Source organism: Pseudonaja textilis, chromosome 5 (genome assembly GCF_049901715.1).
Source record: "Pseudonaja textilis isolate UNSWEBS1 chromosome 5, rPseTex1.2, whole genome shotgun sequence".
Lineage (NCBI taxonomy): Eukaryota > Metazoa > Chordata > Lepidosauria > Squamata > Elapidae > Pseudonaja > Pseudonaja textilis.
The window spans coordinates 30,557,271-30,580,896 of NC_141994.1; the positions used below are offsets into that span (position 1 = coordinate 30,557,271).

At 36.8% G+C, this 23,626-nt stretch overlaps 1 protein-coding gene across 1 annotated transcript; it reads right to left on the minus strand.

Annotated features, from left to right (window-relative positions):
• Nucleotides 1–330: 330 nt before the first annotated feature.
• On the minus strand, nucleotides 331–21,591 carry GNS (glucosamine (N-acetyl)-6-sulfatase). The gene is made up of 14 exons (XM_026700096.2): nucleotides 21,359–21,591; nucleotides 19,808–19,867; nucleotides 17,761–17,967; nucleotides 16,987–17,052; nucleotides 13,940–14,038; nucleotides 13,089–13,256; nucleotides 12,164–12,246; nucleotides 10,981–11,099; nucleotides 10,545–10,648; nucleotides 9,279–9,380; nucleotides 5,095–5,202; nucleotides 4,742–4,852; nucleotides 2,522–2,682; nucleotides 331–921 (listed from the first exon to the last, which is right to left on the minus strand). Exons 1-14 carry the CDS (start codon nucleotides 21,512–21,514, stop codon nucleotides 849–851), a joined length of 1,617 nt encoding a protein of 538 aa, XP_026555881.1. The 5' UTR covers nucleotides 21,515–21,591; the 3' UTR covers nucleotides 331–848.
• Nucleotides 21,592–23,626: the final 2,035 nt, after the last annotated feature.

Sequence of the window (23,626 nt, forward strand, 5' to 3'; positions counted from 1 at the left end):
CATTCAGAAAGCTCCTATTTCTTATGCAATGACCAGCTTTTGTGAAGGCATTTTCTTAAAAACTACCTAGTGCAAAAATACACTGCATTACGTGTAGAATTCAAATGTGCTTAGCCATGTAATAGCCACCCCACTTCGATTTAGATGCAAATGCATCAGTGAAAAAAAACTGCACCGATGTAATGCAGTTCATTTTAGTTATTGCATCTAAGGATGCCTGTTCTTCTAACTATTGGCCCAAGTTCCAGTTTAAATATTCAGAGTGGCATGTCTTATAATTTTATTGTAGGACTTTCACATTTCAGTGTACGTGCCAAGGAGAAAGCACAGTTGGGGGAGGGAGGATTCTCATTTAATCATTTGATTCTGACTTAAAATATTGAGCTGATTCTGTAACAACACACATATAACATCAGACACATAGATTCTAGTCAGTGATCCAGGTGAACCCTGAAAAACAGGAAAGAAAACAAATGTCAACTAACCTGTTTAATTTAATTCATCAGACTCAGAATGGAAGCAGTACTGAGATGCACACTGTATCTTTTGAAAAGCTGTTAGGTAGTGGTTGTACATAGGACAGCAGTCCTAGCCTCTGTTATATTACAAGACCAAACAAGGACATTCAGATTTACATCCCAAATTAATATTTAACTCCAAATGAAACATTTGTGTGGCAATCAGATTTGAGTAGACAGGGTAGATCATGCCTCTAACACATGGCCAGTGATTGTTTAATCAGCAAGATCAGCTGATCTAATATCTCAAGACGTCAGAAAGGATTAAGTAGTTTTCTGCAGTTGTTTTCAAAGAAATTAAGTTGGCAACAAACAAGATGGCAAGTTTAGCTACAGGGAAGGTGCAAGTCTGCGAGTCTGAAGTTCTTGGTTGCCAAACATCAGGTGTGGGTTGAATTTATACCTAAAGGAAAAAAAGACAAAAACAAGAAATTTAAGAAAAGGTCTTGCACGTTAAAAAATACCAGTAGAGAAATGTACATTACCAAATCTCTTGAGTTCTGAATAGTGTAGTCATTACAAATACTGGGATTAGAAACTGGAAGACCAGAAATTCTAGTCTTGTCTTAGGCATGAAGTCAGCGGGGTGACCTTGGGCCAGACGCTCTTAGCCAGGGGTGTCCAACCTTGGCAACTTTAAGACTTGTGGACTTCAACTCCCAGAATTCCTCAGCCAGCAAAGTCTTAAAGTTGCCAAAGTTGGACACCCCTGCTCTTAGCCATCAGAAGGAGGCAATGGCAAACTATGTCTGAAAACATTGTCAAAAAAACTGCAGTTACTAGGCCAGGCAATCACCAAGAGTCAAGAGAAACTGAAAGGGAGGGAAACATGTATTATAGAGAAGTAGAGTATCATCCCCATTCAAAAAAATCAAATCCCCTAAAATTAACAGAAAACGCTACAAGTAGCAGGATTTAGTCCATTAAATCAAGGTTTCATTGTAATGCTAAAAATAACCAGATGCCCCATTTACAGGGCTTTTGATCTGTAAATGTTTATAGCTGTGTGGACATGCAGCATGAGAGACAAAGTGTGTTTATTTAATCAAATGTATAGAGCCACTCATTTCATATATCTCTAGACAGCTTACGATACACACAGCCATTACCAAATCTCCACTAGGAGAGCAAGAGAAAATAAAAATGCCAAAATCCAAAGCAAATCAGGCCCAATAATAAAAAGGCAGGAAAACCCCTTATCACCCCAAGTTTGCTTGGATCAAGAGCCAAGTCTTTAAGGCTTGATTAAGGGCAGTAGGGCCAGAACAATAGGAAGCTTTGCAGGGGGTATCATAGAGGGTATATGCCACAATAGAAAAGACAGGCTTCCTGCAACCATCAGGTGACATTGTATCAGAAACAGACCCCACAACTTGTCACTCTGTTGGAACATTCAAGACAGGAACCATGAGAGAAAGGCAGTCCCTCAAACAACCAGGTTATAGTCCATAATGGGTTTTATAGGTCACAGCCAACACCACGAATCTCACTTGGAAGAACATTTAGCAGAGGTGTCTATCAAGGCACACCCATAATTGCTTGTACAGCCACATTTTAAATCAATTACAGCTTCTGAGTGCTTTTCAAGTAATATTCACAGAGAATGTAATGGGTCAAGTGTTTGATCATTTAAGACATGACTGACTGAGGACCAAGTCTTCGTCTGGAAAAGATTGCAATAGGTGTACCTGATGAATTTGGCAAAGACTTCCTGGCCACAACCTGCTCCAAGCAGAGAATCCAGGAAAACCTCCAAAATGCACAGCAGTTTTATTTATGGAATTTAAGATGTCAAATCCCTCATACCAGAAAAACCAACAGCCCAAGTGATTCTGCCTTATCGGGGTTGAATTTCAACCTGTTCCTCCCCCACTTTCATAGCCTCCATGCACTGTAACATGACCTTGATAGGAGTACTTGGTTGGCCTGGGGTTGAGATGTACAACAGAGCATCAGCAGCATATTGATGATACTGAACATAATAATTGAAGGAATATATTTACCCTGGATCAAAAACTCCTGGTGCGCGACACGTTGCTCCAGCACAGGACTGTAGCATCATTAGCCGATAATTCATTTTTTCTAAAATTTCTTGATCTATTGTTTTTGCAATATTAGTAATCTGGTGTGGGTCTGCAGTCAGGTTGTAAACTTCAACAAACACCTTCATGAAAGCAAAAGCAATGCTATTAGAAATACGTACTTAATTCATCTGACAAATCATTGTGACTGAAGTTTCTTTCGAGTTCTAACATCTTAGTGAAGTTGTTCACTCAATTCAACCATTTTTTTCCATGGATGAATGGAAAACCTAGCCTTGGATCTGATTAGCAGTTAATAATTATCTGAATGTTAATTTATTCATTCAAAGGTATTAGAGACACAGAAGACCCCAAAAAGTTAGGTTCAAAGTGCTTTTCCCAATTTTTAAAACATGCACAGCCCTAGTAAATAAATATGTTAGACTTAAAAGATACAAAAATAATACACAACAGTTTCTATCAAAATGATGAATTCATGTAAGATTGAAACCATGTTGTGGATACAGTAAGGGTGGCTGACACAGCTGTTCTCATACCTATAAGGCAGCAAGTCCAGGCCATCTGAAAATGCTAAGCAGAGGTTTGGAACTGCAGCTCTTCAGGCAAGAGCTGAAATTTAATTTTTCATTGCAATCTTAAATTTATCAATTGCTAGCTCTATACCCGTACTTTGCTGTGAAAATATGTGATTGGGCTTAGTTTTGGGGGAGGAAAATAGGGGAAAAAAATCCTGCCTCTGGCTATCAGCATCCATCGGTATTCATCTGGCTAGTGTCCTGTCAGTGTGTGAGAGAGTTGAGGGCTATTTGGAAATTGAAAGAGTATTTGTTATGTGAGCAAGGAGACCGCAACGAGCCTAGTAATGGCTCAACTGTTCTGTACTAAAGTTGGTTGCTGCTATGAAACTAAAACTGAAACTCCTTTCCTCTGCTTGTATGTTGCATTTGGAACAGATTTCTTTTCAGGTAGGGAGGGGGAGTAGAACTCCTTAGCATCAGACCATGTTAATAATAATATATGAAATACTAATGCTCTGATGGTCATTTAAAAAAATCCTTTCTTAGTGAGCACCTACAAGCCAAGAGGAACATACATACCAAATTTCAGGTTTGTAGGCTTTATGGTTCTGGAGATTTTGTGATGATGTGTGAGTGGTATTTCGCTTTTTTGTATATATAGATTGCCATAAATATACTGCCTCCGTTGTTGATGACATCTAAAATAAGATTATAATGGAAGCTGCCTATATAGATTGTACATGCTAATCTCAGTCTTCCCTCAACTATAAAGAAACTAGCTGTTAAGTCAGAACAGTCCTCTACTAAAAGTGTTTGCTAATCAGTGGTGGGTTTCCAATTTTTTTCCTACCGGTTCTATGTGCGGTTCTATCGGCGTGCGCCCAAAAGAGTCTAAAATCAATGTAGCACAGACATGTTTTTCTGAAAGCTAGCTGAGGCATGCCAAAGCTGAGGCATAGGTTCACCATGTGTATAGTCCGTTACTTACGCTATTTAAAATATATGACAACACAATCAAATATTGCAGCAATATAATGTATTACTAACACTTAAATCTGTGATAAATATTAGAATGATACATGGCTGCAAGTAAATTTTTGTAAGAAGGAAGTGGAAATAAAGTGTAATAGGAATATAAATAGGGAATTATTTGCTAGAAGAGAATTAGAATGACAATTCTCTTTGCTCAAAAATGTCTTTCTGGTATATCTTTAGGTTCAGTTTGTGAAAGCAAATCATTGCATTTTATAAACTTTTTGAGATAAAATGTTGACATTATTTTTGAACCACAGAGAACAAACTTTTTCAATGGATGCTAATGGTTACTGTACATCTATCTTTTAAAGAAATAGAGCTTAAAAACTTCTGGAAAATATAGTATCTTTTTAAAAATGGCTCCTGCTACTTTACAATATTAAAATCAATAGCGATTATAAATCCAAAGAAGCCTTAGGAATCTTTGTAGCTGCTTTACTATAGGAAGCTCCAAAATGCATCTGATATGTAAATGCATAAGAGATCTTACAGAAACATCCTGATTTTTTTCTGCATGTATTTTACCAGTTTTAAAAGGCTTAATTCAAGTCACTGTTAATTATAGAAGTATTATATATTCATAAGGACTACCATTAACATGGAATTACAAAAACAAAGACAAAATTACCTCACGGTCATCAAATTCACAGTACTGCAGATTCCATTTATTCGATAGCGTCCTTACACATGCGTAAGTATTGTTATATGCATCTTCACAAACACAGTCTGGAAAACAGTGCTATAAAAATAGCTAAGTGTTAGAATAATTTTAGTACCATTCAAATGGTTTAGAACACTGAAATGGTATATGCCTTTGATTATGTCCCAGAGACCTCCCAAAATGACATCCAAATTTAATTTTACTATTCCGTGTTTTCAGCCAACATTTGACTACTAAGTATTTCCATATACAGCCATCTCCCTCTAAATTTAGAGTATACAGGATTCTAAAGGGAATGAAACATTTTCAACATTACGTACAGTAACACCAGGTCCAAGACCAGGACAAGTAGGATCACTGCTGTTATGTCCTTCTCCTTGGTATTCAACCAAAACATCTGATCTCCAGGTCTTGTTTAGTTCTCCTTTCTACAACAAAGAAAGGATTAACAAAAGTGGAAATTATTGCTTTTTACAGGCTCAGAGACTGTCTAAATGTCTGTAATCAATCTATTTATAATCAATAAAACAATCTTAGAAATAAACTCAACAAATACGAGGATCCTCTCAATAATTTCATGATGAACAATTGTTGTCTTTTTCTAATACTTAGCACCATTAAAACCACAACTAGTGAAAAATGCATTTATTTTCAGATAATCTCACATTGCTTAACTGTGCACAGGAAGAGGACATTTTGTCCATCTTGACCAGGGTTCCCAAACTCACAGTGCTCATCTTAATTTTCCAAGAGCCACGGTGGCACAGTAGTTAAGAGTGCAGGATTGCAGGCTACTTCTGCTGACTGCCAGCTGCCAGCAGTTTGGCATATCGAATCTCACCAGCTCAAGGTTGACTCAGCCTTCCATCCTTCTGTAGTGGGTAGAATGAGGACCCAAATTGTTGGGGGCAATATGCTGACTGTAAAACCACTTATAGAAGGCTGTAAAGCACAGTCAAGCGGTATATAAATCTAAAAGCTATTGCAATTGCTGTTTCATAGAAAGCTGTTTTGCACTACCTCAAACCTGTTCAGTTTAAACAGAAATTATCCTTTCTGCATCTGAAGCATACTGCTTCAAACCAAGATGTAAAGCAATTCATTCCTATAGTATTGTGATGACCCGGGGCGTGGCACAAAGGCAACACAGTCAAATAAGCAAGAAGAGTCCCTTTATTAGCTCCAACTTTGCCCCCAATGTCCAGGTTACCTTTGGTTGGAGAAAGACTCTCAGGAACAGTCTTTAAGTGGAGGAAATTCAGTCCGAAAACAAAGTACATACAAATTGTAACTAAAAATTCAAACAAACCTCGCTATAGTAATTAACTTGACAGGCCAGGAGAAAGATAGAGATGGCTGTAAAGCACAGGATCCTGGATAAATATTTAAACTGAACAGCGGGGACAGAGAATTAATGGATTCAGAGAATTTCTATCCCCAGCAACCTAAAACTAATCAGGATACCAGTGCATGCAAAATAGATGTTTGTGCAGGTAAGATTATCAGCCTTGATGCCAACCAAAACCAAGCATTTAATAGTGAGTGCCATACCACATGCACTAATCAAACAGGTGGCAAGAAAGTAGGGGCAGGCAGGCACAACACAGGTTATGTAGACAGTAAACACAGTGTCAGACATAAAGATTCAAGTGCCTATATACAAATGCACAAAGTCTGGGGAACAAACAGGGTGAACTCGAACTACGAATACATGAAGGTAAATATGATATAGTTGGAATAACAGAAACTTGGTGGGATGAAACCCATGACTGGAACATACTGGTCGAAGGATACAAACTATTAAAAAAAAACAGACCCCATAAAAGAGGAGGTAGAGTTGCACTGTATTTAAAGGACCACTATATTGCTACAGAGAACTTGGGAAAGATTCCATGGATGAAAATCCTAAAGGGGAAAACAACTCAAGAATCTTGGGAAACTCTAAAAGGTATGATCATAGAAGCCCAGACCAGCACAATACCACTGAGAAAGAAAAACAAGAAATCCAAGAAGAAATCAGCATGGCTACACAAAGTTCTCTCTGGCAAACTGGAAGAAAAAAAGGACAAGTACAAAAAATGGAAAGGAAGACATACAACTAAGGCAGAATATCAGCAGATAGCATGAATCTGCAAAGACAAAGTCAGGAAAGCAAAGGCTCAGAACGAACAAAGACTTGTAACAAAAGTCAAGGATAATAAAAAAAGTTTCTTCCAACATATAAATAACAAGAAAAAAATCAAGGAAACAGTCGGTCCACTAAAGAGGCAAGGAAGTAACAGGCAACAGAGAGAAAGCAGAGCTGCTTAACTCATTCTTTGCATTGGTCTTCACGCAAAAAGAAACTATAGCTCAACCCACCAAAAACATAACTGTAAAAGAAAGATCAGAAATAAAAGTTAAAATAAGCAAAAAAAATAGTAAGAGAACACCTTTATGATCTTGATGAAAACCAATCACCCGGGCCTGATGGATTACATCCCAGAGTTTTAAAGGAGCTGGCAGAGGTCATCTCAGAACCACTGCACCATATCTTTCAAAAATCCTGGAGCACCGGGGAACTACCAGAGGACTGGAAAAGAGCTGATATGGTTCCCATCTTCAAAAAAGGAAAAAAAAAACCAGACCCAGGAAACTATAGACCAATCAGCCTAACATCAATACCTGGGAAGATACTGGAAAAGATAATAAAAAAACAGATCTGCCAACATCTAGAAACAAGTAAGGTAATAACTAGCAGTCAGCACGGGTTTGTTAAAAACAGATCATGCCAAACCAATCTTATTTCATTCTTCAACACAGTGACTAAATTAGTAGACCAGCAAAATACTGTGGACATAATATATTTAGATTTCAGCAAGGTATTCGACAAAGTAGACCACAACCTACTTCTTAGTAAGCTAGAAAAAAGTGGAATAGATAGCACCACCACTAAATGGACTCGCAACTGGCTGGCAAACTGTACCCAATGAGTAGTCCTTAATGGGTCTAAGTCTACATGGAGGGAAGTAAGCAGTGGGGTGCCACAAGGTTCTGTCTTAGGCCCAGTACTCTTCAATATCTTCATTAACGACTTAGATGAGGGAATAGAAGGGAAACTTATCAAATTTGCAGATGATACTAAGCTGGCAGGAATAGCTAACACCCAAGAAGATAGGCTCAAGATCCAGATGGATCTTGACAGACTAGAACACTGGGCCATATCTAACAAAATGAAATTCAATGTAGAGAAGAGTAAAGTCCTACACTTAGGCAAGAAAAACCAAAAGTACACATATAGACTGGGTGAAACCAGGCTCAATAGCAGTAACTGTGAAAGGATATTGGAGTCTTAGTGGACAACCAGCTAAATATGAGCCAGCAGTGTGCACTATCAGCCAAAAAAGTTAATGCAATCCTAAGTTGTATTAACAGGAATACAATCAAGATCAAGGGAAGTACTAATACCACTCTATAAAGTCTTAGTAAGACCACACGTAGAGTACTGCATCCAGTTTTGTTCACCACATTATAAAAAAGATGTTCAGGCTCCAGAAAAAGTACAGAGAAGAGCAACCAAGATGATTAGGAGACTGAACACTAAGGCATATGAAGAACAGTTACAGGAACTGGGCATGGCTAGTCCAGTGAAGTGAAGGACCAGGGGAGACATGATAGCAGTCTTCCAGTATTTGAGGGGCTGCCACAGGGAGGAGGGGGTCAAGCTATTTTCTAAAGCACCCTTAGGCCAGACAAGGAATAATGGATGGAAACTGAACAAGGAGAGATTTAACCTGGAAATAAAAAGAAATGTTCTGACAGTGAGAACAATCAACCAATGGAACAGCTTGCCCTTGGAAGTTGTGGGAGCACCATCACTTTTAAGGAGAGATTAGGCTCCCATTTGTCAGAAATGGTGTTGGGTCTCCCGCTTGGGCGAGGGGTTGGGCTAGATGTCCCTTCCAACTCTGATTATCTGTTAAATCTGAATTGCAGACTTGAAAGCACAGCAAAGCACACACAGTTGGGAAGACGCCAGGAACCCAGATAAGCCTCAAGGAAATCAGATAATTCATGATTTGCTCCCAACAACTTGCTGTGCACAGCTTCCCTTTTTAAACACTGTGTTCCCAGCTGCAGCTAATGAAGGGAATGGGGACCTTTCCTCCCCCATAAGCCATGCAACTCATGTTGCTCCCTTCTCCGTTCCTGCCTGCGTGCCCTAGGATGAAGAGAGGGTGGGCCTGAGTCCTCCAAACCCCCTCTCCCTTGCTCTACCTCTCCCCTGCTCTTCCCAGCGAGCCTTTACTTTTTCCCAGTTTCTTCCACAGCCAACGGAGCCATACTCCCACTCCCTGTCAGCTGCTTGGCCTCCCCCTCCGAATCAGATTCTGACAGGGGCATGACAAGTATTGACAGAAAAATGTGTGTGAAAATATGAGATTGATTGTTATAATCCAGTGACAGTTACACTATGGAACCCTAAGAACAATTTCCAAAATAAATATCTAATTTGTGCACTTACCAACAATGGTAATAATGACATTCCATCCATCTGGGTTTTATTCAGATCATAGCCTGCAATATCTAATATAGTAGGACCTAAATCAATGTTCGCCACAAGCATCTAGAAGGCAGGAATAATATTACAGATTTTCCAACTGAAACAATTAAATGTTAAGAGATTTACAGAATGTCATAAAACTGGAGCTAGAAATAGCCAAAATTGCAGAAGTAACAAAACTGAAGCATAATTTCCTGCTTTGCCATTTACTTATATAATCCCCAGCTAAAATTCTTGTCTCAGTGGATACTCTCACTTTAACTTAAACCTGATAACTGGTCACCTGGGATTAAAAAGACAACTTTTTTTGTTTTTAAGAATAGAGAATGGCAGCTCCCAGTATATTCTCCTGGGATCACTAGCAACTCTGGAGGTTATTGCAGATGATAAAATTTGTGAGATTTGTGGTTTCTCTAAATTTTAGTTATCTCTTGAGAATCTCCATTTAGAAAATGTTGCTGTGGTACCATAAATATTGCATGATTTCTGGATCAGGGGTATGCCCTACCATTGTTTGATAACATAGAGGTGCTCACATGAAGAAGACGACTTAAAGCCATTCATTCAGAATATGAACATTCCCTTTTATAATAAACAGAATAGTTACGTAGTAATTCAACTATTAGCCTAACCTCTTCCCATTCTTAATCATAAAACTACACACAAGAATTTAGAAGGGAGATTCATTCCAGTGTATACAAAATATATAAGCAAGAGAAAAAGGAGGCAAGAAAATCAGTTCCATATGATATATATCAGTATGTACATTTCTTATCCAATCCTAACCTCAATAAAATTATTAATTTTATTAATGGGAGAGTGGTGTTCAACTTTTTTTTTTATAATTTTAGAGGGTTGCAGCTCTTATTTGCTCGTGCCATTCACCTCCTATAGCAATAATACAATGTTTAAGCTTGGCTTGCAAATAGAAAACTTATCTAGTCACCCATATGAGTAACAAATGCTTCCAAAGACTAGATAAGAGGCTTTGTAACAACTTTTTAAAAAATACCTCAGGTATTAAAATAAATGTACGGTAAATTCTGCTTTTTACCAGATTCAGAAACAAATATTATTCGATTGCTTTACCTATATATGTACATACAGTTTTACTACATTCCCCTTCTTACACAGCCTATTTCTATTCAAAACATCTTGCATTCTTATTATACTCAACAAATAATTCATACCATAAATGTTGTGGTATCATACAGAGGGAAAACATACCTTGCTTGTCTCGTTGGGTTTTATTCCTGGGCCTCGAACAAGCAATGGAACTTTAATATCAAATTCATACAGCTGCCGTTTGTCAATAGGCAAAGAAAACTGGCCTATAAATATAAAGAGCAGAAATTCTATCACTCGCAATTTTCAAGAAATTCTGAAGCAAAATATTTCATTCTTCAGAGGTTGGTTGGCAAACTACTATTCTACTTTATCTGATCTTCATGAAATATTTTTGATTAGCTGCTCATCTGTTGGCTTGAAATTTAGAGTTTCTACATGATAATTTCTGAGGAGCATATATTATCATCCAAGTTGAAATAAATGATGTCCAATGTATTATTTCTCGCCCAGAAATATCACATTTTTAAAAGAAGTTTTCCAAATCTATACCTTGAACTCCTTAATTAATTCTAGGAATATTTTATATATATATTACCCGTATGAAATCCATTGTCTGATGTGTAAAAAATATATGTATTATCCAGCTCTCTCTGAAACTGCAGTTTCTTCACAAGTTTTTCTATTAGATCATCCACTGACAGAAGTGTCTGCCATCTACATAGAGATAGGATTGTTCAGGTTAAAATACAAAAACTTTTAACAGCATTTTATATCTCACAAAAGACATTGATTTCACATATTCTACAAAGCTATTTAGGTCAAGTACTCTCAGCTGGGCAAAGATTGCTTTGGATTTTTTTTTTTAAATTACTCGATTTGCTCAATTGTAAGAACACTCATGTGAAACAAGAATTTTTGCCTACTTCTAAAGAGCAATATACTAGCACACGCTGCTACATTTCACTATTTAGTTCTTCCATCAATGGAAGTAAGCAAATCATTTTTAATTATTTTGTAAAGTTAGGGTGGATGAGCTATGGTAGTGCAGTGGTTAGAGTGCAGTACTGCAGGATACTTCTGCTGACTGCTGATTGCTGGCAGTTTGATTCTCACTGGCTCAAGGTTGATATAGCCTTCCATCCTTCCGAGGTTGGTAAAATGAAGACCCAGATTGTTGGGGACAATATGCTGACTCTAAACTGCTTAGAGAGGGCTGTTAAGCACTGTAAAGCGGTATACAACTGGTCCTCAACTTACTACAGTTCATTTAGTGACTGTCTGAAGTTGCAACAGCACTGAATAAAGTGACTTATGACAATTTTTCATACTTATGGCCCATCGCAGCATCGCCATGATCACCTGATTTACATTCAGATGCTTGACAACTGACTCACATTTATGATGTGGGTCATGTGATCCCTTTTTGCAACTTTCGGACAAATTCAATGGGGAAGTCAGATTCACTTAACAACCACGTTACTAATTTAACAACTGTAGTGATTCACTTAATGTTGAAAGAAAAGTTGTAAAATGGGGTGAAACTCACTTAACAAATTTCTCACTTAGCAAGATAAATGTTGGGCTCAGTTGTGATCCTAAGTCAAGGACTACCTGTAAAAGTCTTAAGTGCTATTGCTATGACAGATTGTTTTTCTAAAGTACTATTAGCTTTATACTTTTAAAGCCAATTTCTGTATCAAAGTAACAAATTGAAACATGCATTTTCATGTAAGCTTTTGATTTTGCAAAAACAAATTCCTATAAAAATTGTTTCCTACCTTTTTCTAAAAGCATCATCTAGAAATTGTATTGATGAATTAGTCATTGGAGTCTTTGCTTGTCTGATAAGCCAATGTTTGTCCTGAAAAAGCATTGTTAAAAAAGTGAGAAAAAATGTATTTAATGTTTAATCAACATTATATAACTCTAGTTGAAAATAACATGCAAAGTTTATAAGTCTACTCAGAAATAAATGGCACAGAAATCAGGGTGACTTGCTCTCAGTAATTAGGTATAGCAGAGGTATCCTTAGCTAGCTAACCTATTTATTTAATGCAATCATTAATTTCAAGCATCTTTTCCAAAATAAAAAATTGGCTGCCACATTTTGGCGTTTGATCAATTTCAATAGTGACTATTGCTTAAATAACCCCATACTTCAAAAGACAAAGGAAATTTGAGCATCAGAATTTTCCATAAATATACAGTGTATTTTGCTACTTGCTACTTGTACTGTTTCTTCTACAAAGAAACCTAAACTCAAACATTACGATTTCTAAATGTTTTTATTAGTTTTCATTAATAAAATAGTATTGTCTGAGGGCAAGGTCTTACTAGACAAGAAGAAAAACACCAAATATTGCTAAAGCACAAGACCTTGAATAGAGGAATATGAAAAAAGAAAACACTAGCCAATATAAAATTAAGATGTATATCATTATGTTTATATTATGAAACATCATATGCCCCTCATTTTCAACTAGAATCAGAAAGCACCAATCTAATCTGGTGTTTAGATTAGAACCTAAGAGATTAGAACCTAGAGATTAGAACCTTGAGATTAGAACCTAAGAATTTAAAAAAACAAATTTGCTGCTACATATATTTACATAGATTCTGAGGTCATGAAATTAAAGCAGGGATTCATTAAGAATATCTAGCAAATACTAACAAGAGTATCTGTAGAAAATCTAGAATCCATACCTTTCCATGGATATTGAAGTTATTATTTCTTGGAGCACTGACATTCTCAAAACTCTTCTTATACTGCGGAGCGGCTATCCAAGGTGAATGTGGTGCTGGAGTTGCTATCATCATGAAAAATGGCTCAAAGCTGGATTTGTATTCCAGAAAATCCAATGATATATTAGCCTGAAAGCAGATGCTTATTTACTCATTATCATATTGATTCAGAACCAGGTGTCTCTAAGAGAATGCCTCAAATTCACAAACCATTACATTTATTTTAAATGTCTTGTGTTTAGCATTCAAACTAAGTAACAAAGAAAAAATGCAAGGCAAAAGGGATAAACTGATCTTCAGATGCAGAAATTCAAGGATTAAATTTATAAAGAGCAGAAACAATCCCTATGCATCTTGGATGTAAAACTGCAATGAAGTATGATGGTTGTGATAAGGATAACCTGGGCAAGGTTCAGGAATGCCTTGATATAAAAAAAAATACTACAGAAAACTAGGAACTACAAAGAGATGTGCAAGAAATTCGTATTCTAAATAATTTCGTAAGTACAATGAGACATGCATTTAAGAGTTCAGAATTTACTCTCAGGATTTCATTCTTTTCATCATACCGTGAACAATTTGAGCAATATGCTATTTCCAGACAGACAGCCATATTAGGACTGTATAACAAAAGAATGTCCTGTGTCATTTTAACATAGATAACTATATTATGGCTAACATTCGAGGGACTGCAGTCTAATCAATTACACTGAAGTTTGCGCGTAACAAATTTGTTTTCATTTTATGGACATTCTATGTAAACTAGTTAGTAGAAGAAATAAATCGGCTAAAACTAGTTGAAAAATTCTTACCAGTACATCTGTCAGATAATCCATGCTGTAGTTCATACCATGCTTACGTGCTTTTCCATTTACTGAAAGTCTGTAGTTATAATATTTGGAGTTTTTTTCCTAGCGTACGAAAATAAAAATACATTGCTTATGCCCAGGAAAGAGACAATAGAACAAAACCAATATCCTTTAGAATTTTGGCTTATTGAGCCAAATTCTGATATATGCCTTCCAATTGGCTGTCATAATTATGTATGAATTATGACCCTAGGGTTGTTTCTCCTAATCATTAAAATCTTACCTATCTAAAATAAATCCTATGTAATGATCCTGGCTTTGAGCAAATCAAATTAAGGCTACCAATTCAGAGATAACACTAAAAGAACTTGCAGGAAAAAGTTTTCTGGTTTAACAATTAAGCACTACCAATCAGGAAGCATCTACTATTATACTTAATCTGAACAAATCAGAATTCTTATAATCTTGCCTGAATTTGTCACACAGGAGTATTGACATAATCTTTTTAGGTTACAAAGAAACAACTTTAAGTCATAGCAGATATCAATCTTAAATAGTTTCCCCAAAAATATGACCTACTCCCAAAACAAGTCCTAGTCCAATTTTCATGCCTGTGTCTAAACCCTGCCCCTCAAATAGGCCCTTATAAAGCCCCGCCCAATGTCTGTTTGAATAAGATGGGTGCAGGTGTAAAAAACAAGCTTGGGGGTGGGTGGGAGCTGCCCCATACACCCCGCACCTGCTTACCTAAGGACCATTGCAGTCAGGCACCCTATGCCTCAACACCTGCCATGCCACTGCCTGATTTCTGCAGCCGCTTGTGTCTGGATGCCCCATGGCACATCGCACCGATGTCGCCACTTGCAACAGCACAATGCACCATGTAGCTTCCTGCCACAAGCGGCGGCACCGGTGTGAGGAGCCACCTGGCATTCTGCAGTCGCAGAAGTTGGGCTCTAGCGCGACAGGTGTCAGGGTGTAAGAGGCATGGCTGCAGTGGTCCTAAGGTAAGTGGGTAAGACATCCCACCAAAATAAGACCTTATTTTGCTTATTTTGGGGCTGAAAAGAAAACAAGACTGGGTCTTATTTTCTGGGAAACACAGGGTATTCAATATATACAAATTTATGTATAACACAATTGTGCAATAAACATGTAGGTATTATCCCATTCTTAATACACATCTTTTTGAGGCATAGATTAAGGTATGCCAGAGAAAATAATTTCCTGTTTAAAACTACATATAAGTACATATAAAAGACATTAAACTATTGATTTAATGAAAAAACAACAATGAAGAATACTGGATGTTTCATTAATAAACTGGAGTACATTGAACTTTGCAAGACCATAAGAAAATCTATCCAAGAAAAAACATATCAGTTTAATGTGAAGCTTGTGAATAAAAGCAATTGAAGAAAACAAAGGGATTAGAAAGAGCAAAATGCAAGCTTATAAATACAAGAATGAATGTGTTTAAATTAAATATAAAGATGGCTCTGTGTGTAAATCAAGACAGGAAATGTTAGAAATAATTGGAAAATTCTATCCAGAGCTATACAAAGATCACTCAAAAGTAACAATATCCACAAAAGAGGAAATGCCAGATATCCTAATAGAGGAAGTATTAAGTGTCATAAAATCAATGAAAAATGGCAAAGCTTCAGGAAATTACCTTGTTACACTTGAAAAGCTGACAGTTGGTGGTCAGAATTTATACAACATACTAGCAAAATTATACTCGGGATGCCTCAGAAAGGAAAAAATACCTGATGCATAGAAAAATGCTGAAATGATTCTTATACACAAGGGGCCCAAGATGATTTAAAAAACTATTGTCCAATAAGCCTCTTTCAGTCATCTACAAGGTTTTCACCAAGATGATAACAAAAAGAATATTGAGAATATTAATTGATGCACAGCAAAGGAGCAGGCAGGCTTCAGAAGTGGCTACAGCATAATGGATCATGTCCAGATTGTTCAGCAATTCATTGAAAGGAATGAGTACACTATTCCTCTGTGCATGGCTTTAGTAGACTATGAAATTCCAAGCAAACAATAATTAATGCATTGCTTCATCAAAGCGTAGACACTGCTTACATATACTACAACCAATATATGAAAAAACAATGGCAACAATTTGCTTTAATGATCTTGGAAATCTACATATGACAAGGCAATACAATATCACTTATCCTTTTCTCAGCCTGCCTCGAAGAAATATTTCACAAATTAGCTGGGAAAAAGATGGAATAAAAATCAATGGCACCTATTTAAGATTTGCAGGTGATGTTCTCTTTTCACAAGATTCAAAGAGCTACAAAGACACATACAAGAGCTGTACAAGGAAGGAGAATCATTTGGCTTACAAATAAACCTGAAAGAGCCAGGTTATGTTTACTAAATTCACCAAAGAAAGAAAAAAATATATCTGAAGAAGAAGTAGACATAGTAGATATAGTAGACTACTACATATACCTTGGCCAACAGATCTCAATGAAAGTGATAGAATAAAGGAAATTCAATGGCGTGTTAAATGTGGTTGGCATGTATTGGGCAAGCTAAGCATACTTTTCAAGAGCGACTCCCCCTAAGCCTGAAGAGAAGAGTTTTCAATCAGTGTGTGCTATCTGCTCTAACATATATGCTGGTGAAACATGGACACTATTTTTACTGCCACAATCGATACAAAAGCTACGAGTAGTGCAAAGAGCCATGGAAAGATACATGCTCAGCATTACAAGACAAGACAGAAAGACCTGCACATGGATTAGAAAACCAACAAAGTATACAATATCATCAACGGGCTGGTCACAATAGCAAGAACAACTGATGGAAGAGTGGATTCCACTTGATAAAAAGCGTCCACAAAAGAGAACTAAAACAAGATGGATCGACTACATCAGCAAGTATTGCAGGCCCAATTGGCAAAAGAAAGTTCAGAACTGTATTGGTTAGAAACATATGGAAGAGGCCTTCATCCTGCAGTGGATAGATGATGAGGATGATGAGGATGAAAAGACATACATACGTCCTTCTTTCATACTTACCAAAGCATACCAAAAACTCCATCCAGGAGGAACATGGGCAAGTCCTCCTGCATCCTCTGCTCCATACTGAAAATGAAAATCTAATATTAAAGGAGGTTATTTCCTCATTTTCTCAGCTAAAATCTTAAGAGTATCCACAACAGGCCCTAGAAGAGGTTTAAAGAGTGTACCAAAGCTATCTGTCTAAGAAATAAAAAGCTTTAAGGTAAAATAAATGACATGTTTTCTTCATGTAGATTTTTTTTTCAGTTGGAAGAGGCAATCCAAGTTGCAAATATTGAGAGTTTGCATATAATTGCCTAATCCCTTATAGGCATATATGGTTCTATAACCAACAAATGACTTAATCAAGAGCTTCATTATTAAAAATAACATTCATTTACTTGGAGAGAGGTGGCTTCTGATGTCCCAACCTTCCATTATTTCACTTATAAACAGGCTCTTAAGAACAAGAAGCTGATTATTCTCCACTGAATGCCACAAAATGTACCACACAAACTCTCTCACAATATTTAGATAACATGTACTTATGATAATTAAAATAAGGCAATTCAACTAATTCCCATTGTATTTAAGTACTGTATAGATTATTGATCTTACATTAATACATACTCTTATTATAGCTTAATTTTCAGGAGCATGACTTTCTCCTTCTATATATAACATTTAGATTTAGATTAATCCAAAGAGCTTCTATTTTCCTTGTGCAATCAGTGATTTTATACATGCAAAAATCTTTTAAAATTGATGTTTCAAACAATATATATCATATACCTCATTCAAATATTTTCCAGCAAAAAATGTTTGATAGCCACACTCAGACCTGAGTAGAGCTGGAAAGGTATATGGCTCCTGAATCTTCTGCCAGGATTTGCTGCTGCAATTTCCTTCCAAAGTATTATTTACAACATGATGATTATGTGGATATTTTCCTGTCAAGATGCTGGCTCTACTAGGACAGCACAGTGCACTGGGTACATACTACATGAAAAAAATGATTATAGAATTAGGTAGTACAACACTAATTTCCTACATTCCTGTCTATAACTTTTACAAGAAAATTAACATAAACAGATTGGTAATTGTAGTAATTCAGTAGATTTAGTAATTTCCATCAAGTTTAAAAAACTATTCTACATACAATATCCAAATATATTTTAAAATATTTGACATAACAGCCACTCACCAAAATAAATACCTCTCATTAATATATATTAGTGGAAAGGGCAGAAGTTCCAACAATACTGTGTCCTAGTAGTCAATCAGCTTGCTTGTCAATACACTTATGATTTTTTTTTCATTTGAAAAGGATATTATAGAGCCATAGAAACTCTAAAAAATATAATCATAGCGATCACAGTGATACAGAATTGCTATCTCTGATATTTTGCTTAAATAAAATGTTGGAAAAATCTTATTTTCTAGATAGGCAACACCAGAAAACTATTTATTACTTTTTGCTTGATATTACTTTTTGCTTGATATTATAACCTAGTAATTATTTTAATTTTATATTTATAGAATAGAATGAGTGACAATTGCAGTTTCCTCATTACTGAAATGAACAAGGTCTTTATTGCAAAAATATTTTACAACACACAAAATAATCAAATGTGTCACATTTTAAAAGAATATTGTAGCATTTTTTCCAGTTTACTGCCAAATGTTAACTGACTTCTGGAACAGTAATCTGAGGGAACAGTAATAAGAAAGATCCTGGACTGCGCAAAGATGAACAGGCTGACCCTTGAGTTAAAAGATAAAAATGAAACTGAATACTATCCAGTCTGGGACACCTGGTATATCTAGCTGGACAATAGATATAAAAGGAATACAGCAACTGATATATGAATATGAATGATAACGATGCTGTAACGTTGTAAATGTTTTTAAATTGTTGAAAAATGTCTAATAAAAACTATTAAAAAATAGAACACAGCACTTCAATACTTCAATTAAACCAAAACACCATTTAAATTGCAAACTCTTCAAAAAATACTGAAATATCCTGAAGTGCTCTAATTAATCTCCAAAGATATAGATACTTTGAGCATTGGAATAATGTTCTCCCACATGGCTTAAACAACCTCATTTATAATGCTCTTTGGGTTTGTATAATAATACTTGTACTCCAAATCCCCTAAAAATCTCTCTCAAATCTCTCCTCATAATTTGAGATGATAACCAACAGGAAGGATACATCCAGTATTGAGGGAGAGCATAAGCCAAATAAGAAACCCTCCTAAACTGCCTCTCCCCATCCCCTCATTATCTTTGTGACTAAATTTCTAGAAAACAATTTCCACCATGCATGCCAAAATTCCAACCAACATAAAAAGGGAAATCAAATTCCTATCAGTCTTTGATAACAGCTTAAGTGCCACCCAGATGATACTGTAAACATGCAGAATGTCCTTAATAAAGCAAAAATTACTAAGTAAACTTTAATGTTGATAGAAATCATTGAATCTAATTAAGACAATGCCCAAACTTAACAAATAGCTCAGAGAGTTCTCTGGTGTTGCTTAGCTAGAAAATTAAGATTTTCCCAAAATTTTACTTCAGCAAATTATATGCTGAAGTATTCTGCATCACAGTGATTTCATTAAATTTTCTAGAGGTTCTAAGGCTCTATAATATCCTCTTCAAATGAAATAAATCATAACTGTATTTACAAGCAAGCTAACTGACTACCAGGACACAAAATTGTTGCCCAGCTCTTCCCTTGACATTAATTATTCATGCCTTGAGTCAGATGCCTTCTACAGTCTTTCCTTATAACAATCAATTTTGCAAAACCCACCACAAACTATGTACTTACTGCATTTGAGAAAGTTAGGCCCATTTCTGCAATAAGAGCATTGGTCTTTTTCAAAGGTGTCTGAAATAAAGGAAATATATAAAGAACTGTACTTTGTAAAAAAGGAAATTTCATGATTACAATCTTAAGATTTACTAAAAAGTAAATATTACATTAACTAGAATTTTTCCCAACTGCACATTTTGAGGAGATGCATACACAGTATTGCAGCTAATCCAGAATTTTGATGTTGCATCAAATCTTCAACAATAACTTTATAATTGCAGGCTAAGAAGCCAATATTGTTTTAGTACTGAAATCTCAAAATTGGAAACAAATTATTCCATAACTTCAGTATTATATTAAATTCTTTCATGGAAAATCATCTGATTTCTGCTCAGAGATGTTTCTTTCTTAGGAATAAGCATAGAGATGCAAAGTAGATGCTATTAACATGTTACAATAGTAGAATTATATATTACATAGAAAATACCTTTAATTTAAATATTGTTTTGATGCTTCAGTCAGTAATGAGAATAGTATGTAGTAAACAAACTTTTTAGAAAATATATTTTAGAAAAATGCCATTCACAGCCAATTCTGATGGGTAATTCAATAAATATTCTGAATTTGTCTTTCCAGTTTCCACGGAATCTAGTTTAAAGTATTCAAAGATTGCTTCAGGACTCTGCTAGTATTTTAAATAGCATAACCCTGAACCTGAAGCACAAACCAGATATTGTTCACACCCCAAAGAATGTAATAACAAACCTTGAGGCAGAAAATCCCACAAGCATTTCTGCTACCCATAAATTAAGTAATTTCCTTCCTTTTAGATCACAGAATCAGCTGCTGCAAATTCTAGAGCAGTCCCTGCTAAACACCAAAAGATGCAACTGTTTCCCAAGCCTTTCCACACTTCTAGTTGTATCAACACTTACTTTGATTGGTTCCACTACAGGTGCATGCAGAATTATATGCATTTCACCTATACACCACCATAGCTGCAACTGTTTTTAAAGTATAGTAAGAGGCTCTTTTTAATCCCCTTTTTAAACCCTGGAATGGAGAAACAACCTTGCTTCCTTGATTACCGGTCGATTACCGGACTTCAATCCTCAATTTCCCCCGGGCCCACCTAACACACGTTAATTCAAGTTTATTTGATTTGTCAATAGCTTAAAAGATAATAGGTATAGGTATAAACATAGTTATGAATACGTGAAATGGATACATATAAAATAAATACTTCAGTTCCCTCCCCGTTTCCCTTCCCCTTATTCTTGCACGTTTGCTCAGAACTAGTCCCATAATGCCCTCTCCACTGCAAGCTGCAGAAATGCAAAAGAGTAGCACCGACGTATGACCAGGACACCCTATCCTGGGTTCTGTGGGCACCGAAGTGGTTCCAGAGTGGTTTCTTCCCCCACCTCAAAGACCACAGGGCTTTTCTGCGCATTCTTCACTACCACATTGGACACTCTTCGATTCCGAACCACCCGCATTCACTTCTCCTGCTACCCGAGGGTCCATCTCCCCATCCCATCCCCACGACGCGCAGAACAAGGCTACCATTCCCCCCAGGTAGACATCCTGGTCGTCTGTCAGAATCAGCACCACATTGGGTTTCCGCTCTCCGCCGAGACCGGCTGCCCCTGCTTTAGCAGTAGAAACGAGGACCAGCAGGAACACCAAAGGCCGAGCCAGAACCGGGCAGGCTCGGGCCATCCTTGCATCCGAGCCAGGCGCGAACGGAAGGGAAAGACGAGAGCAGTTAAAGCAGCAGACCGCGTAAGAGTAGTCGCGAGACAAGGGGGCGTAGCACGCTTCCTTATTTCTCCTCTCCTCTCCTCTCCTATAGGCTGACGGACGGAGCCAAATTGGGTTCACGTGACTTGGAGACCTCCGGCAGCTTCCGCGAAGGCCGTAAATGCGCTCCGGGTCCTCCCACTCGCTCTGCGTTGCTGCCGCGTTCCGGTTGTGATTGGCTCCGATCGCTTCAGCCGTCGGATTTCTTCGAGGGAAGGTCGCTGAGGGGGCGGCGTCAGGATTTCATTGGTATTAAGACGCTGAGTCCTATCACCTGTTTAGGGGCTGGGTGTTTGTCTCAGCTTTGAAGCATATCAATCATAAACAATGATGTATCTCTGTATAATCCTTTACCAAGTCATGGAACAAAACGTTTTGTTTAAAAAAAACCCCACAAGAAAACATAATTACAAACAGTCCTGTCAAATTAGCTACCTGGTAGATAATTTGTATCCAACAATTTTAATGGTGGGCATTGCAACAGTTCATATCTGATAACACCGGTTACAATTTTCACATTCAGCTATAGATGTATGCTTTTAACTTATGATAATGGCTGCAATGGTCCAAAATATGCATAAATTCATTAATTAAAATCTCAGACTATTTTTTCTGTTGCAACAAGCCAACATTGTTGGTTTGTGAATTCTTTATGAATTCTGTTTTTAATTGATTTAAATGCTGTTCATTCTGTGCACAAAATGTCATACTGTATGTTAAATCTTTCTGCCTCTCAGATTGAAAATAAAACACAAGTAATTGAAATTTGACCTTAAGACAGTCTTTTAGCACAAAGAAGGTTAAAAAGGGGAGGTGGTTTTCCAGTGGCCTGGACATAAAATTGCCATGAATTATTTGGGGAAGCATTAAAATTCAAATCATGATTTATGCTTCTGAATTTTATGGAGAGGAAAAAAATATTGTAGTTTGCCCAAATAGACATCTTTAATAGCCTTCTATAAATATTTTATCACTTTTGTTCCTAGGAAGAGAAGCAGATTTTGACATCAGGTTCAAATAGGAGAATATCCAAATGGCTATCAGGTTCTGTTTTCCCTAGAACTGGAAAAAGTGTGTAGAAAAGTACTTAAGAAAAACATTTTTAAAATGTTATGTAAAGATTATTTATTTTAGTTTAATAATAGCAGTTCCATGCTAAATTATCCTGAATATTGCCAAACAGCAAATTTTTCATTATTTAACCAGTATATTTCTTATAGAACTAGAAGTACCCATCCAGAATGGAAAATTTTGTATACAAGTAGTTGCAGTTCTGTAAGTTACAAATAAGTTCTATAGCTCTTAGGCATTCTTTATTTCATCAGCTTAATGCAACCATGAAAAGAATCAGTCATAAATATAGGTTTCCTGGTCTGTTATTCTTCCAATCAAGATGTATGCTTGGAGTAATAACTCTTAGGCTGTATTTGCATGATAGTTACTTCTGGTTCAGAGGTGGTATTCAGCAGGTTCTAACCAGTTCTGGAGAACTGGTAGCAGAAATTTTGAGTAGTTCTGAGAACCAGCAAATAGCACAGCTGACTGGCCCCGCCCCATCTATTCTTTGCCTCATAAGTCCCAGCTGATTGGCTGGGCCTTCTTTTATTGCCCTGCACAGGAGAACAGAGCTGGAAAGTAGGTTCATGGGGTGGGGAGGGAATGGGGATTTTACAGTAACTTTCCCCCAGGAGTAGGGAGGGAATTCCCCTAGGAGTGGTTGTGGGGGGTGGGGGGAAATGGAGATTTTACAGCATCCTTCTCCTGCCATGCCCACCAAGCCATGCCCACAGAACAGTAGTAAAATATTTTTGAATCCCACCAGTGTTCTGGTTAACTATGGTTTGTTTGGTCCAGTGCTTTAACATCTGTATAACATATGGAACACAATCCACTAGGCTAAGAGGTCTAATCTGGGATCCAATGCATTTTGTGAACACAGCCTTAAACTGAGGGTGAAGTAGAAATTGCATGAAAAGTGAAGTGTTGTGTTGCCATGAATCAGATAAAACTATGATCCAGACTTTAAGTGAT